The sequence below is a fragment of the Sminthopsis crassicaudata genome, chromosome 2 (genome assembly GCF_048593235.1).
Source record: "Sminthopsis crassicaudata isolate SCR6 chromosome 2, ASM4859323v1, whole genome shotgun sequence".
NCBI classification, from domain to species: domain Eukaryota; kingdom Metazoa; phylum Chordata; class Mammalia; order Dasyuromorphia; family Dasyuridae; genus Sminthopsis; species Sminthopsis crassicaudata.
In genome coordinates, this window is record NC_133618.1 from 397847666 (window position 1) to 397864493 (window position 16828).

General features: G+C 35.3%; 1 protein-coding gene across 2 annotated transcripts in view; it reads right to left on the reverse strand.

The window, feature by feature from the left end:
• Positions 1–16828, reverse strand: part of PDE6A (phosphodiesterase 6A) — a 93861-nt gene that overhangs the window by 15263 nt on the left and 61770 nt on the right. For both annotated transcript variants that reach the window (XM_074291752.1, XM_074291753.1), the window contains exons 17-19: positions 5444–5551; positions 1037–1100; positions 682–756 (exon numbers count right to left, since the gene is read on the reverse strand). In XM_074291752.1, the coding sequence (XP_074147853.1) occupies positions 682–756; positions 1037–1100; positions 5444–5551 (247 nt within the window). The remainder of the gene's footprint in view (positions 1–681; positions 757–1036; positions 1101–5443; positions 5552–16828) is intronic.

The following is a 16828-nucleotide window of genomic DNA, read 5'->3' on the forward strand; positions in this document are numbered from 1 at the left end:
TATTCCTTTTATTCTTCTCTAATTGACTCTTTTATTTTTATTATAGCTTTTTATTGACAAAATATATGCATGGGTAATTTTTCAACGTTGACCCTTGAAAACACTTCTCTTCCAACTTTTCCCTTCCTTCCCTCCACCCCTTCCCCTAGATGACAGATAGTACCATACATGTTAAATATGTTAAAGCATATCTTAAATACAATATATGTGTACATATTTATACAATTCTCTTGTTGCACAAGAAAAATCAGATTTAGAAAGGTAAAAATAACCTGGAAAGAAAAACAAAAATGCAAGCAGTCCACACTCATTTTCCAGTGTTCTTTTGCTGAGTGTGGCTGGTTCTGTTCATCACTGATCATTTGGAACCTAGACTTCTTTTTTAAGGCAGCTAGTGAATAGAGCACCTTTCCTGAAGTAGGAGGACCTAAGTTCAAATCCAGACTTAAATACTCAACACTTATTAGCTGTGTGATCATAGATCAAATAGATTTCCTTTTTTTTTTTTTTTTGGAGAGACAATTAGGGTTAAGTGACTTGCCCAGGACCATACAGCTAAGTTTTAGGTGTCTGAGGCTGAATTTGAATTCAGGTCTTCCTGACTCCATGGCCAATGCTCCATCCATTGTGCTACCTAGTTGCCCCTACTCTAGACTTCCTAGATATCTATTTTCTACTCACAATAGGGTTCTGCTGGAGCACAGTTCTCTCCAAATCTCCTTGTTCCCAGAATTCAGCAGCCACCAAAAGAGCCACCTGCCAACAATAAAAGGGTAAAGACTCCAGATCATCCCAACAAAGAGCTCCATACAGTTGAGGTTTTCTGGGTTAATGAGAGTCCTGGAGTGTGATCTTTGTGTCCGGAATCCACCAAGTAAACATTAGATTCTTCTAAGGGTATTCAGTGATTGCAAATGCTGTCTCAGTTTTGAAGTTAACAGGGAGTCAAGATAGGGCCCCCAACACCTCTAGGAGAAAAGGGCAAGAAGAGGTCCCCCAAATCACCCTCTCCCCAAAAGAAAATGTTTAAATGTACCTTGCTCTGAACTTCCCAGGGCTTGGTTATAGCAGACAAATCACAGGCAGTCATCATCATTGCCCTGGGGACACAAGACAATGATTAATAGCCATAAAGGACATAGTATGGGCTCAACTCCCAGGTTCCCAAATGGAAACTGATACAGAATTCAATGAGATTAAATTAAACAATGATGTAATAGTGAAATAAGACACTGTCCCTACCCTCAATAAGCTTATTATCTGATAGAGAGGAAACAATATAATAACAATATAACATTTATATAGAACTATGTGCCAGGCACTGAATTATAAAATTTCATATTTTTTATCTTATTTGATCTTAATAACAAGTTACCCTGGAAAGGCAGGTGCTATTAAATACTCATTTTGTAGATGAGGAAACTGAAGCAAACAGAGGTAAACTGACTTGCTCAGGATCTCACAGCTAGTAAGTATCTGAGGCCAGATTGGAAAGGAAGATATCAGGAAATACCTCAGAAAAGAGATGACACCTGGATTGCCTTAAAGGAAAGGTGAGGAGAGATTTCAATAGGCAGAAATGAGGAGAGAGTGAATTTCAGGCAAATAAATTAAATTAAACAGATTAGGGAAAATATTTGCAGTGGATATATTCAATGGCTTCCAGAATCCATAAGGAACAGATATATAAAATAATGGTGGGATATTGAAATCCATTGTCTAATACTGATATGCACACCTTCCCCAAGTATGTCTCTTTTGAGGACTTCATTCCTCTCATTTCCTAAGAGAGAGAGAAAAGGAGGAAAAGGCTTGTAAGCAAGGGTAGGAATTTGATTGAGGATGTAACAGAGTTGGGCTGCCACCTCAGGGCCATATTCCTCAGCAGCTGCATTATGGTCATTTAAAAATGAAGGCAGAGAAGAACTGTGCCAGAAGTGGGATTGGGGTCTTAGACCCTAGAAACAGACTCACTGGAGAAGCAAGTCATGGAAAGCAGGTGGGGGCAAAACCATTACAATGAGGACTGGACTCCAGGGCCAAAAAAGGTGTCTGGTAAGATGCTGATTTGTCTGAGCCAAACAAAATCTGAGCCAGAGGAGAGCAAATAAAAGATAAAGATTCTGTTTTTTCCTCTCCACTTTTCCTTGTAGGGATAACATATAGTTGTTCCAAAGCTAATTTCTTTTTTCCTTCAAAACTAATTTTTTTCATTTTTATTCAGTCTCTAAAAGCTAGTGTTAAGATAAAAACGCATTTAGCCATCGCATTACTGGATTGTATGTGTTTTGCTTGCTTAAAAGCATCTGAGAGGAAGAAGTTACATTTGGCACAAATTTTCACTTTTTACACCACTCCTGTTAGAAATTAATACACACTTCTCCCCAGAAAAATAGTTAAGCAGCACAAGCAGTTTCCAACAGGGAAAATACAAATAGCTTATTTGTTGTGTTCACAACAACATTATTGGGTAGGTGCCATTATTATTATTTTTTCTTTCTTTCTTTTGCTTTTTGCTGAGGCAATTGGGGTTAAGTGACTTGTCCAGGGGTCACACAGCTAGGAAGTGTTAAGTGTCTGAGGTCAAATTTGAACCCAGGTCCTCCTGACTTCAGGGCTGATGCTCTATCCACTGTGCCACCTAGCTGCCCCTATTATTTCTATGTTGTTGGTGAGGAAACTGAGACAGAGTGGGATTAAGTGATTTACTTATTACAGTCCAGAACTGTAATAACAGAAAGAGAAAGACAATTTTATACTACAAGGCATATATTCATCAGAAACAGATTAACAGACAGGAGGATTCTCTAATTTCTGGGACCATTCCCAGCATGGGATCTCAAGATGAATAAAATGTTTTCTTGGTTCATATTTTTACAATTTTCTCAAAGTAAAGAAGTACAAGTGAATGGGGACTCTTTATAGTGTAGACTGAATTTAGCAAATCTGTCATTCAAGGTGGTATTGCAAACACTTTCCCTTTTCTCATTATATCTTCCAGTGGCAAGATTAAAAGGGAACTCTTCCTTCAGATGGACCTTGTTGACTAAAGAGAAAACAGGGCCTTAAAAAGCTGGGAAGAACCGGAACTGTCTTCACCTGAGTGGGGGCCAGCCAAGAGAAAATAATTAACCAGTTCTCTTGCTCATCAGTTTTTACCTTCATTCTTCCCATCCACCACAATGGCTATTGTGAATTTATCTATTCTTCCTCAAGGCTCTCCTGGAACCCTCTTTTCTTCATCTGCTCAGTTGAGAACCTTGCCATGCACCTTGCCAATTAAGGCCATTCACTAAGAGTTGAATTCTTTCCTTATCTTGCAGTACTGAGATTTCTTCCCTCATTATTTCTTCCTTTAATCCAGTCTCACATGAGGAGGTTGTTTTCTTTGACTAAGTAAACTCCTCTACATGCCCAAGTGGTCTCATTCCATCCATCTTCTCCAGCAAATTATCCCCTGTATAATCTTCACTCTCACTAATCTTTTGCTCTCTGTCAACTCACTGCTTTTGTGCTGCCCACAAACACAAGTGTGTCTCTTTTATCCTTAAAAATCCCACTTGATCAGACTATTCCCAATATTTCTCCTCCCTTTCATGATTAAACTCTTTGAGAAATCATTTCCAATACATGCTTTCATTTCCTCTCCTCTCTAAACTTTTTCTTCTAAACTTTCTGCAGTCTGACTTATAACTTTAACATTTAATTGAATTGTTCTTTCCAAAGTTACCAGTAATCTTTTAATTGCCAAGTCTAATGTCCTTGTCTCAGGGCTCATCTTTCTTGATTTCTCTCTAAACTTTAACTTTATCGATCACCCTTTTCTCCTATGTATTCTCTTATTTGTAGATTTCTGACACTTTTCTCTCTTGGTTCTCTATTCTGATCACCTCTTCAGAGTGTCCTTTGCTGGCTGTTCATCCTAGTCATGTGCATTGACTTGGAATGTTTCCCAAGGGCAGACTTAATTCCCCTTCTCCTTCAGTATTATCCCGCTTGGCAATCTTATCAACTTCCATGGATTCAATTATCATCTCTATGCTGATAATTCCTAGATCTATTTATCTAGTCCTAACTCCGGTCTCCAGTCTTACCTATTGAACATCTTGAATCCAAAACAAAACTTATTATTTCTCTCTATACTACTACCCAAACCCTCCACTTCCTCATCACTGTACAATCTGAAGCTACAATCATCTTCTGAGGCACTCTGGCTCTTAACTTCCTGTCATATATCTAATCTGTGGCCAACTCTGACCATTTCAACCTCCCTCCCCCTGATAAATTCCATTGGTTCCCTATTACTTCCAGGATCAACTATAAAATTCTCTGTTTGGCTTTTAACACACAATCTCACCCCTTTCTATTTTTTCAGTTTCCTTACCATTTTCTCCCCTCAATCTACTCTACAATGCAATTCCATGACAGTATATCTGATTCCTGACTCCATGCCTTTGCTTTGGATATCCCCTATGCCTGGAATGCCCTCTGTCCTACATTTTTCTTCCTAGAGTTTTGTAAGAAGCTTTTTTCCACACTCTTCACTCTTTCCCCAGCTACTAATCTCTTTCCTTTAAGGTTAACTAGAGAAAGAAAGAAAAAGAAAAGGAAGGAAGCAAGGAAGGGGGGAAGGAAGAAAGGAGGGAAGAAAGAAAGAAAGAGAGAAAGACAGAAAAAGAAAGAAAGGAAGAAAAAAAAGAAAGAAAAAGAAAGAATGAAAGAAAGAAAGGAAGAAAAAAAGAAAGAAAGGGAGGGAGAAAGAAAGGAGGGAGAGAGGGAGGGAAGGAAAAAGGAAGGAAGGAAAGAAGAAAGGAAGGGAGGGAGGAAAGAAGGAAGGAAGGAAGGAAGGAAGGAAGGAAGGAAGGAAGGAAGGAAGGAAGGAAGGAAGGAAGGAAGGAAGGAAGGAAGGAAGGAAGGAAGGAAGGAAGATCCTACCTTTGAGGAGACAACATGTTAATCATTACATACAGAATAAATAGAAAATGATGGATAGAGAAGATCCTAAAATTAGGAGGGACCAGGAAAGGCTTGATAAAGAAGATGGTATTTTATCTTATACTTGAAGGAAGTCAGGGAAGCCAGGAGGCAGAAATGAGGAGGGAGAATGTAGTAAGTACTTAATAAATGTTTGTTGGCTAACTGGCCTACTCTCCACTACTACTAGAAAGAATAATTTAGATTCTCCAGTTGAGAAATAGTTAAAAGGCATGAGCAGTTTATAAATTAGAAAATACCCATAACTAATAACCAAAGTAAAAGATGTTCAAATCCCCCAATAACAAGAAATGCAAATCAAGACAAACTTATGCTACCCTATTATTTACCAAATTAGCAAACATAATAGTCCTCACTGTCCCCCATCAAAAAAAAAGATAAAATGCAACATTGGCAAGATTATGAAAAGCTATTGAATCAATAATTTAAAAGTCCTATTAATACTCACATGACAATTTCCTTCCGAGTCTGTTCCAACATCATGTATTGAGTCCACTCCTGTTCATTCTCATAAGTTTTAGACTGATCCACTATCTTCTGGAACATTGCTCTTTTTCTGTAAAATGTGACAAAATAATAAAGAGGATCCTGAAGTGACTGAAGGCAATGGACTTTGCATTTTGATATTCATTATCTCTTGGATTATAAACTTCTTGAGGGCAGGAATTGTCTTTTGCCTCTTTTTCTATCCCCTCTTTTTCTCACAGATCCTGGCATATAGTTAGTATCTAATAAATGTCTATTGATTGATATTTTCAGGTTGAATCTTATATAGCAAAGGCATAATCCAATTTAGCTATGATGAATTGCAAGGATTAATCAACTAATCTTTGCTTTAGAGAACAGATAATAAAGATGGAACACTGGATACAAAATGTTTTATACCCTGCCAGATTCAGTCACTATGTATCTTGGTTTAGTCTACCTGTTTATTTATTGTTACATAAGAAAGCTTCAACTGGGGGGAGGATGGAGGGTGCAGAGAGATGTTTGTTAGGGAATGACTATGATGTAAAAACTACGGCATCAATAAAACCCTAAAATATCCCCCAAACAAGGCCAGCTCAGATGGATTCCCAAGACCCAACTGTTAAATTTTCAATGGGATTGCTTCCACTTTGAAAATCAGCAAATGCTACAAACTGAGGCTTAGTTTATTTTGTTGATTGTATAGACTTGAGAAAGAGACTGAGAAAATAAGATTTTTGAGAAAATGGACTACCTTTCTTTTTGCTTGTATCTGTATCCCTAGGCCTTAACATAACGTCTGGCACATAATAAAAAATGCTTACTACCTGTCTAGCTATGGACTGTGTTAGGATTGGCCATGTTTCTAAAAATGGAGGTCTCCTCTTTTAGTCTACTACCTAAAATGACAATCAATGCCAGAAGTACTTCTGAAATATGTGCCCTTTGTCCACTGAGAGTAGTTAGCTATCAGGGAACTCCCAGCTCCTGAGGGAAGAGAAGCCCATTGCTGGGAGAAAAGGTTTTTCTCTCTTCCCAGCCTTCTCCTCAGCCATGGGATCTTACAGCAGAGCTAATCACCTAGTAGGAAAAACCACATCCAGAAATAATTGGGCCAATTGAGGGTTAAGGGAGAAGATAGTTACAAATATTCAGTCTATCATTCCATTAGTCAAAAAGAGAGTCAGCATTAGCCAATGGAAGTTGAGCTAGGGAGAGAAACAGATCCAGGGAACCTAACTGAATACCTTATCCAGAAAACATGGTAGCCAACAGGAATAGCACAAAGAAACCAAGAAAAGGTGAAAGACATTAGAAACATAGAGTGCTGAAGCTTAAATATTTTGGCCACATAATGAAAAGGCAGGACTCATTGGAAAAGACCCTGATGTGGGAAAGATTGAAGGCAAATGGAAAAGGAGATAGCAGGAGATAAAATGGATGAATAGTGTGTCATGGAAGCAATGAACATGAGCTTGAACAGAATTCAGGAGATAGTGGAGACTAGAAGGACTTAATTGCAGTGGCCATGACAGAATGACTGAATGAATAATAGTTGTTGTGGATAATATGAACTGCCTTAGTCATATCTCTCCCCAAGTGTATGATTCTTTACTGGAGGACTACTATAATAATTTGCTCACATTTCCTTGCTGCTGTGTGTAATAGTATTAGAGTATAAGATTATGGGAGAAATGTTTTATTACTATTGTTTTCCTGATACTTACTTTTTTTAAGCCTCTTCTTTGCTTCATCTTGATTATCCACCCCTCAATTTCTCAGACTATTATCTATGTTCTGACTTCTCTTTCTTCCGTTTTCAGTTTTGATGCTTTAATAAACCAAATCAGTTTAACACCACCCTCTATTCCTAAACCCTTTGCCCTATTGTCCTTTTGCTACCTCACTTCAGGATTATTTCCACCTACTTGGTTTTTACTCATTTGCTGCTGAACAGAATTGGGGGAAGTCATAAAAGAGTGCTGACTGAGAACACAAGAAATCTGTGCTGGGTAACTCAATGGAGCCTTCATTCTTCATTATATCAAGGCAATTCTTTTATTCTGCCCTAATTGATTCCCAATTTTACTCTCCACAAAACCATTCCAAGCCTTCTTTTCTGTTCTTAAGCTTCCCATTCTTCCTCTCCCTACCCTCTCAGATGAGGATTTTGCCTTTTTATTGAGAAAATTGAAGCCATTTACTATGAGCACACTAATCTCTTTTATTCATCTCAAAACTCCATGATATTATTCTAAATTCTCTCCTCCTTTTCTCCAATCTCTGATAACAAATTGGTTTTTGTTCTTGGCAAGGTCTAGCTTTCTTCATCTGCCTTCAAATACATCTACCCACGTCTTTTTAAGCAAATTATCCACTAAATCATTCTTACCTCCCCCACTTATTATTATTGGTTTCTCCCTATTTTTTGATTTCTTGTTTAATGCTTTCAAACATGCTACCTCTCCCAATTCTTAAAAGGTTTGTACTAGACCCTACTATTCTCAAGCTATCATTGTATATTTTCCTTCCCTTTTTTTAGCCAGTGTCCTAGAAAAAGCTGTCTACACTGATCACTTTCATTTCTTTTCTTCCTATTTTCTTCTTTATTCCTTGTAATCTGGCTTCCAACATCATTACTGAACTGAAATGACTCTCTCAAAAATAACCAATGATCTATTACTTGCCAAATCTGATGGAATTTTATTTTTTATTTGTTTTGTTTTGTTTGGGGGCGGTTATGCAGATTATCTCTGCATTTCATTTGACACATTTGACTATTCTCTAATCCTAGATGCTTTTTCCTCTCTATTTTTGTGTCACTACCATCTCCTGATTTTCTTTTGCTATCTGTCTCACCATTTCTTCTCACTCTCTCATCATTTATACATGGCTATTAACAATAGGTATTTCCCAACTCTCTTGGCGTGTCTCTTCCTCTTCTTTCCCTTCCCCTCTTCTGAGTTTCTCTTTTCTCTCCTCTCTTCTTCTCTCTTCTCTCTTTTTCCTTTCTTTTCTATACACTTTCTTTTGTTGTTCTCATAAGCTTCCAGGAATTTAATTCTCATTCCTTTACAGATAATTTGCAGATCCATATATCTGAATATCCAGCCCTAGGCTCTCTCTTGAGCTCTCTTGAGTTCTATATCACATACTACCTATAGGGCATTTCCTATTGGATGTTTCAGAAACATCTCAAACTCAGCATATTCATGCAAAGAAAAAAATATCTTTCACCCAAAGCCTCTACCAAACTTTACTTTGTCTGTGGGAAATATTACTATTTGGGGACAAGTAGGTGGTGCAGTGGATAGAGCACCAGCCCTGAATTCAGGAGGACCTGAGTTCAAATCTGGTCTCAGACACTTAACACTTTCTAGATGTGTGACCCTGGGCTAGTCACTTAACCTTAAATGCATTGAGGTGCCCTATCCACTGTGCCACCTAGCTGTCCCCCCAACATTATTCTTTCAGTCTACTAGATTCATAAACTAGAAATTATCCTGGATTGTTCAGTCTATTTTGCCCAAGTTTCCAAATCTTCTCATTTCTCCTATATCTCTTGCATCTAATATTTTTCTTCTACTCATAGCTACAACTTCAGCTTAGCTACCAGCTTAGTTCTCAACCCAGCTGCCAAAATATTTTCCTGAAATAGTGTCACATTCTACTCAATAAACTCTAGTTACCTACTCTTTCTGTGTTCATATGTGAACTCCTTTGTTTGATTCTTAAAGTGCTTTACAATCTGGCCCCAAATTATATTTCCAGTTTCATAAAATATTATACTCCTTCCAGAACTTTGTTGTCCAGCCAAATTAGCTTCTTCTCAGTTTCTCACACAAGTCACTCCACCTCTTCACTCTTAAATTAGTTATTCCTCGTGTCTAGAATCTGCTCCCTCCTCATATTTGTCCTCATGCAATGTCCATTGGAAGCCAATGGATAAATGTAAGAAAGAGTAATATTGTTTATGTTCATTAAGACAATTACTTATTCTGGGTACTTGGCTTCTATTCATTTAACCTCACAATAATATGTATTTATATAGCATTTATATATATATATGTATATACATATATAAAACACATATACTTACATAGCACTTTAAGTTTTATAAAGCACAATACAAATATTATCTCATTTTATCTCCACAACCACAATGCTATTATTATTCTCATTTTATGCAGATGGAAACTGAGGGGGGCAGTGGTTAAAGTTACTTGTGGCAGCTAGTAAATATTTGAGGCAGGAATTAAACTCAGGCTTTCCTGACTCCAGACCCAATGGCTGCCTGTTGGCTGCCCTATTAAACTGCTGATTCATTTTAAATTTGCAGTCTACTAGAAACTATAGGCCTTTTTTCATGAATAGTATTCTGGTCTTCCTTATCAGTATTTCCCTATCCTGTATTTCTATAACTGATTTATTTTTATTTTTAAAAATTTATTTTATTTGAAGGAATAAAACAATTATTTTTATAACAGTATAATAAAAAAAAAGATGACTGCACATGTAACTGCAAATCTATTATGTACAACTTGCTTTCCTTATAAATATTTGATAAAGTTATCATGTAAATCCTTTTTTTTCCTTCTCTGCCCTCCCTCCAATCTTAAACATGGCTACCATTAGACACAAATATATATGTGTGTGTGTATATATGAAAAAAAGATATATATACACAAACACACACACACACACACACATATATATATATGTAAAATCATTTTCTATATACTTCTATTTATCAATTCTTTTTCTGGATGCAAATAGTATCTTTCTTTATATGTCCTTTGTAATTAATTTAGGTATTTATAATAGTCAAAAATTATTTATTCACTAAAAGTTGTTCTTAAAACAATTTTGCTGTCACTATATACAATGTTTTCTTGGTTATCTTATTTTATCTTTATTATTTCATGCAAATTTATTTAAAAAAAACAATTGATTTTTAAAAACCAATATTAAAAACATGACGTTATAGACAAGAGTGACAAAAGATAGTCAGATATTAGTGGAAGCAAGCAGAACAAAGTCTAATTCTTCTTCCACATGACAGTCTTCAAGATACTTGAAGATACCTAACTATTATCATCCCCTCCCCCAATTCCTTCCCTTTTCTGGACTAAACATCTCTGGTTCTTTGGTGGGGAGGGCTAAAATACATTGGCTTTCTTGAGAAAAGTGTGGGGCATGTGCAAAAATATTTGTGGAAGCCCTTTTTGTAGTGGCAAGAAATTGGAAACTGAATGAATGCCCATCAATTGGAGAATGGCTGAATAAGTTATGGTATATGAATGTTATAGAATATTATTGTTTTATAAGAAACGATAAGCAGGAAGATTTCAGAGAGGCCTGGAGAGACTTACATGAACTGATGCTGAATGAAATGAACAGAACCAGGAGATATATGACAAGAAGATTATGTGATGATCAATTCTGATAAACATGGCTCTTTTCAACAATGAGATTATTTAGGCCTTTTCCAATGATCTTGTGATAATGAGAGCCATCTACATCCAGAGAGAGGACTGTGGGAATTGAGGGTAGATTACAACACAGCATTTTCACTCTTTTTGTTGTAGTTTGCTTGAATTTTATTTTCTTTCTCTTTTTTTTTTTTTTGACTTTTTGATCTAATTTTTCATGTGCAACAAGATAATTGTATAAATATGTATGCCTATATTATGTTTAACACATATTTTTATCATGTTTAACATATGTTAGTTAACTTGACACCTAAGGGAGGCAGTTGAGAGAAGGGGGGGAAAATTGGAACACAAGGTTTTGCAAAGGCTTTGCAAGATTTTGCTGGAGTTTCCCTCACATTATACTCTCTTTTTTATTATTTATTTTTTATTAAAGCTTTTCATTTTCAAAACAAATGGATGGACCCTTGCAAATGGAATATTATGCTATAAAAAATGATGAACAAGCTAATTTTAGAAAGATCTGGAAAGATTTACTTGAATTGATGCTGAGCTAAATAAGCAGAACAAGGAATACATTGTACATAGTAATAGCAAGAATGTGCAATGATCACCATGAAAGACTTGGCTCTTCTCAGTGGTTCAGTGATCCAAAGCAATCTTAATAGACTTTGTTTAGAAAATGCCATCTGCATCCAGAAAAAGAATTAAGGAGACAATATAAATCAACATATGTTATATTCACTTTTTTTCTGTTTTTTTTTTTTTTAATCTCTCATGGTTTTTTCCTTTTGCTCTGATTTTTTCTCTCCCAACACGATTCATAAAGCAATTTGTATTAAAAAAATAAATAAATCTAGAAAAATAAATAAATAAAAAAGAGAACAGATCGGGGGACACATGTTATATTCACTCTTTTGGTTTTTTTCTTCTTTCATGGTTTTCCCTTTTGTTTTGATTTTTTCTTTCAACATGATTTATAAAGAAATATGTATTTAAAAAGTTATTATACATGTAAAAATAAAATAAAATACATTAAAAAAAAATAGAAAAAAATCATTAAAAAAAAAGAGAAAATAGTGTGAAAGTCATGAGAAAAGTAGAACACCTGATAATGTATCTCCATATTGATTACTACTAAATAGATACTCCATGGGGATAATAGACCAAAAGCTCTTGAAATAAGTTATGGGTTGGAGGTGGCTCTTAAAATGAGATAAGGGATGGAGGTGGTATATGTTTGATCTATGGCCTAGATGAGGGGTCAAAACTTTCATATCCTATAATTATTTAACTCTGATTTTGACCTTTTGCTCTTTAAAAACTGGTAAAATCATCTGAGACCATATTTCTGATTCTGAATGAGCCAAGAACAATTTGTTTAAGGAGAACAAAATAATCCTCTTAAGTTTTTGACAAATAGCTCTTGGCTGTTCCCTTTGTGTGCTGGAAGGAAGGTTTGTTCCATCTGTCCAAATTTCTAATTAGTTGGTCTCTTCCTGGATGCATTCTTCAACCCCCACATAGATTAAATCATAGAATGTCAGAACTGGAAGGAAAGTTAGATATCATTAGACCCAATCTCTTAATTTTACTCAGGAAGAAACTGAGGCCTATGGGAGAATTATTCAAAGTCATATAGCTAGACAGATACAACTAAAATCAGATCTTAGGTCTCCTGAGTCACAGACTAGTGCTTTTTCCTGTTCATTTAGCAAGATAGGGATTATTCACCTTATTTTACAGTTGGGGTTACTGAGCCCAGAGAGGGGAAGTAATTTATCCAAGGACATATAGTAAACTAGTGGCAGAACCAAGACTATATCCCAAATCTGAATTCTCATTCCAAATTTCTGAATTAGATTTTCATACTATCATGCTATAGATTAGGATGGGGAAAAAGAAAAGAAATTGCATCAAAAGTAAGGTTTCAAGTTAACCAGTCCTTGCTTCTCCTTTAGTAAATTCTCACTCCTGGTAGTTCTAATGTCTTTAATTCTGAGACCATATACTTTACTCCCACTGTTATTTAACGACCTTTCCTCTGACATCATCGCTGTAATTTATCCTTGAGGGCAGAGTCAAGATGGCAAAGTGAGAGGAAGCATTTTTACCTAGGTTTTTCATCATATCTTCTCCTTAATAATCTAAAAAAAAAATGTGCCTGACCAAATTCTGATTGGAAAGCCAAGAAAAAGTCATACCAAGTCAATTTTGAAGCCCTGGACAAATTAGGAATACAGGCAGAGAAGTCTGCAAAGACTGGCCAGGAATATGAGCAGCAGCAGCACACAAAAAAAGGGAACATTTACAAAAATTGATCCAACAGACTACCAGGGCAGAAAGCACCAGGGAAGAAGGAGATTACAACATTGGACATAGGAATGGGTACTATCTACCAGTGTTATCAACCAATTCTGGGTGATGAGTCTGGGGTAAAGAGGAGCAGTCATGAGAGAGTGTGGGCCTACTCTAATTCTATACTGAAAAAAAAAAAGAAAAAGTTCCAGAAATGGATCTAGGCATCTCTAATCATAGGAGCAGAATAGCATGGATGCAATAGTAGACTTTATCTGACTATCAAGTCTATAGTGGAATAACTAGAGCAGGAGTCCCAAATCAAAGAAGGAACAACAGTACAGTCACTCTAAACTTCAGTGACTTCTATCAGGTTGACAATCCAGCAATAGTCTACAGAAACTCAACTACAGGCAAGCCAATGAATCCACACCTGAGTTGGGAATTTTATTATGTTAGGGTACTGAAAACTTGCAGGCTCCCAAATTGAGCTGTGAAAACAATAGAAGGAGGCAAAAGAACAAAACCTCAGGCCAAATATTCCCTTTCTCTCAAGAAATAAGCAGAATTTGGCACGAATATAAAGTCCACAGTTAAGAAGTAGGCTGAGGGGCCGCTAGGTGGGGCAGTGGATAGAGCACCAGCCTTGAATTCAGGAGGACCCGAGTTCAATCTGGTCTCAGACACTTAACACTTCCTAGCTATGTGACCTTGGGCAAGTCACTTAACCCCAGCCTCAGGGGGGGGGGGGAAAGTAGGCTGGAAAAATGAGTAAACAAATTAAACAGAACCTGGCCATAAAAAGCTACTGTGGTGACAGGGAAGCTCAACACACAGACACATACAGAAGGAAAACATATTCAAGCAAAGCTTCAAAGGAAAAGAAATGCACACAAGTCCATTAAGATTCCTAGAACAGTTTTTAAAAATAGTTTAAAAATTTTAAAAATCCAAATGAGAGCTATGATAAGAAAATATCAAAAGAGAATTAACAGCTTAGATAAAAGAAGTTCAAAATCTTACTAAAGAAAATAATTCCTTGAAAATTAGAATCTTTAGGCATAGATTAGAATCTACAGCCATATAGAATCTAAGAACTCCATGAGAATTTTAATACTATAAAACAAAGTCAGAAGCTTGAAAAAAAAATAGAGGAAAATCTTAAATATCTCATAGGAAAAACAACTGACCTGGAAAACAGATCAAGGAGAGATCATTTAAGAATCAGTGGACTACCTGAAACACATGAACAAAAAAGACTCTAGTCATCATATTTCAAGAAGTTTTAAAACTTCCCAGATATTTTAGAACCTGAGCACAAAATAGAAATAAAATGAACCTCCAGTCACTGCCTGAAAAAATTTTAAAAATGAAAACTCCCAGGAATATTATAGCCAAAAATACAGAACACTCAGATAAAAAAAAGGGGGGAAAATACCATAAGCAGCCAAAAATAATTCAAGTATTGTGAAACCCAAGTCAGGATAACACAAGATTTAGCAACTATTTGTAATATGATATTTTAGCAGGCAAAGGTTCAAGACTTACAACCTAGAATAATGTATGTAGGCAGCAAAATTAAGTATAATTTTACAGGAGAAAAAAAGTATAGTTGTTTAATAAAATAGAAGATTTCCTGGCATTGTTGATAAGAAGACCAGAACTGAGAAGAAAATTTTATATATAAATACAAGACTCAAGAGAAACATAAAAAAGGTAAATATGAGTGCAAAATCAGAGGGGACTATATAAGTTTAAATTGTTTATGTTCTTATATAGGGAGATGATATATGTAATTCCTTAGAACTTTGTTATTATTAGAGGTAAAAATCTAATATGTACAATTATATTATATTTGGATGTACTCAAAATAAGAATGGATGGATGGAGACAAGGAATGTACTGGGAGGGAAAAGGAAGAAAAAAGAATAGGGAAAGTTGTCTCACATAAATGAAGCATGTAAGGAAGAATTTATACACTGTAGGGCTCAGTGTGAGGGAGCAGTGAAACTTGAACTTGACTCTCATTTGAAGTGGCTAAAGAAGGGAAGAATACACACACACACACACACATACAGAGTTAGATACAGAAATTCCTTTTATTTAACAGAGAAATAGGAGGGAAAGAGATTAAAGAAAAAGGAGAAAGGGAATAAGAAGAAAGGTAGTAATCAGAAGAATAACAGACTCTTAAAGGGGAAGAGAAATAAAAGAGAATAAGAGAGAGGGAAATATGTAATTAACAATCATAACTTTTAATGTTAAATAGGATGAACTCTTCTCTAAGATGGAAAAGGATAGCAAAATGAATTAGAAACCAGAATTCAACAATATGCTGTTTACAAAAAACACATTTGAAGCAGAATTAAAATAAGGGACTGGAGCAATATCTATTATGCTTCAATTGAAGTTTAAAAAAAGACAGAGGTAGCAATCATGATCTCAGAAAAAGTGAAGCAAAACGAAATCTAATTAAAAGATATAAAGAGGGGAAAACATCTTTCTAAAAGGTACCAAAGACAATGAATTAATGAATTATTGAATATGTATGTATCAAATAGCATAACATCTAAATTCTTAGAGGAAAAGGTAAATGAATTACAGAAGAAAGAATGAATAATTATAATAGTGGGAGAATTCAATTTATCCTTCTTAGACCTAGATAAATCTATTATAAACAAGAAAGAAGTAAAAAAGATTTTTTGAAAGTTCAGTATGAGAGACCTCTGGAGAATATTAAGTGGAAATAGAAAAGATATCTATTCTCAATTGTGCATAGAACTTTCACAAAAATTGATCATTAGGTCATCAACATCTCACCAAAATGCAGAAAAACAAAAATTAAAGCATCTTTTCCTGACCACAATGCAATAGAAATTACATTCAATAAAGAGTCTTTGGAGTATAGATTAAAAATTAATTGGAAACCAAATAATTTAATCTTAAAGAATGGGAATCCAAAAACAAATCATAGAAACCATAAATAATATCTTTCTTTGGGAGTTTTGGTGAAAGGGCAAAGCAAATGTTAATGCCTTTTTTTTTTTTTTTTTAAGTAATACCTCTTTATTTTCAAAATACATGCAAAGATAATTTTCAAATTCACTCTTGCAAAACCTTGTGTTCTAAATTTTTCTCCTTTCCCCCCACCCCCTGCCCCTAGAGAGCAGATAAAACAGTATAGGTTAACCATGTGCAATTCTTCTAAACATGTTTCCACACTTAATGCTGCACAAGAAAAATCACATCAAAAAGGAAAAAAATGAGAAAGGAAAAAAAAAAAGCAAGCAAACAACAACAAAAAAAAGGTGAAAATACTATATCATCAATAATTTCAATAAAGGGAATGGCAACAATGAGAGAGCATATCAAAATTTGTGTGATGCAGCCAAAGAAATACTTAGGGGAAATTTTCTATCTAAATGCTTATATCAACAAAAGAGAGAGAGAATAGATCAATGAATTGGGTATAGAATTTAAAAGAAACAACAACTCTCCTTCCCAAAATCCAACAAATAACTTTTCCAAATTAAGCACCCAAATAGAAATATCAAAAACTAAAAGAGAGATGAATAAAATTGACAATAAAAATTGAGCTAATAAATAAAACTATGAGTTAAGAGGTTTAGGGGGGA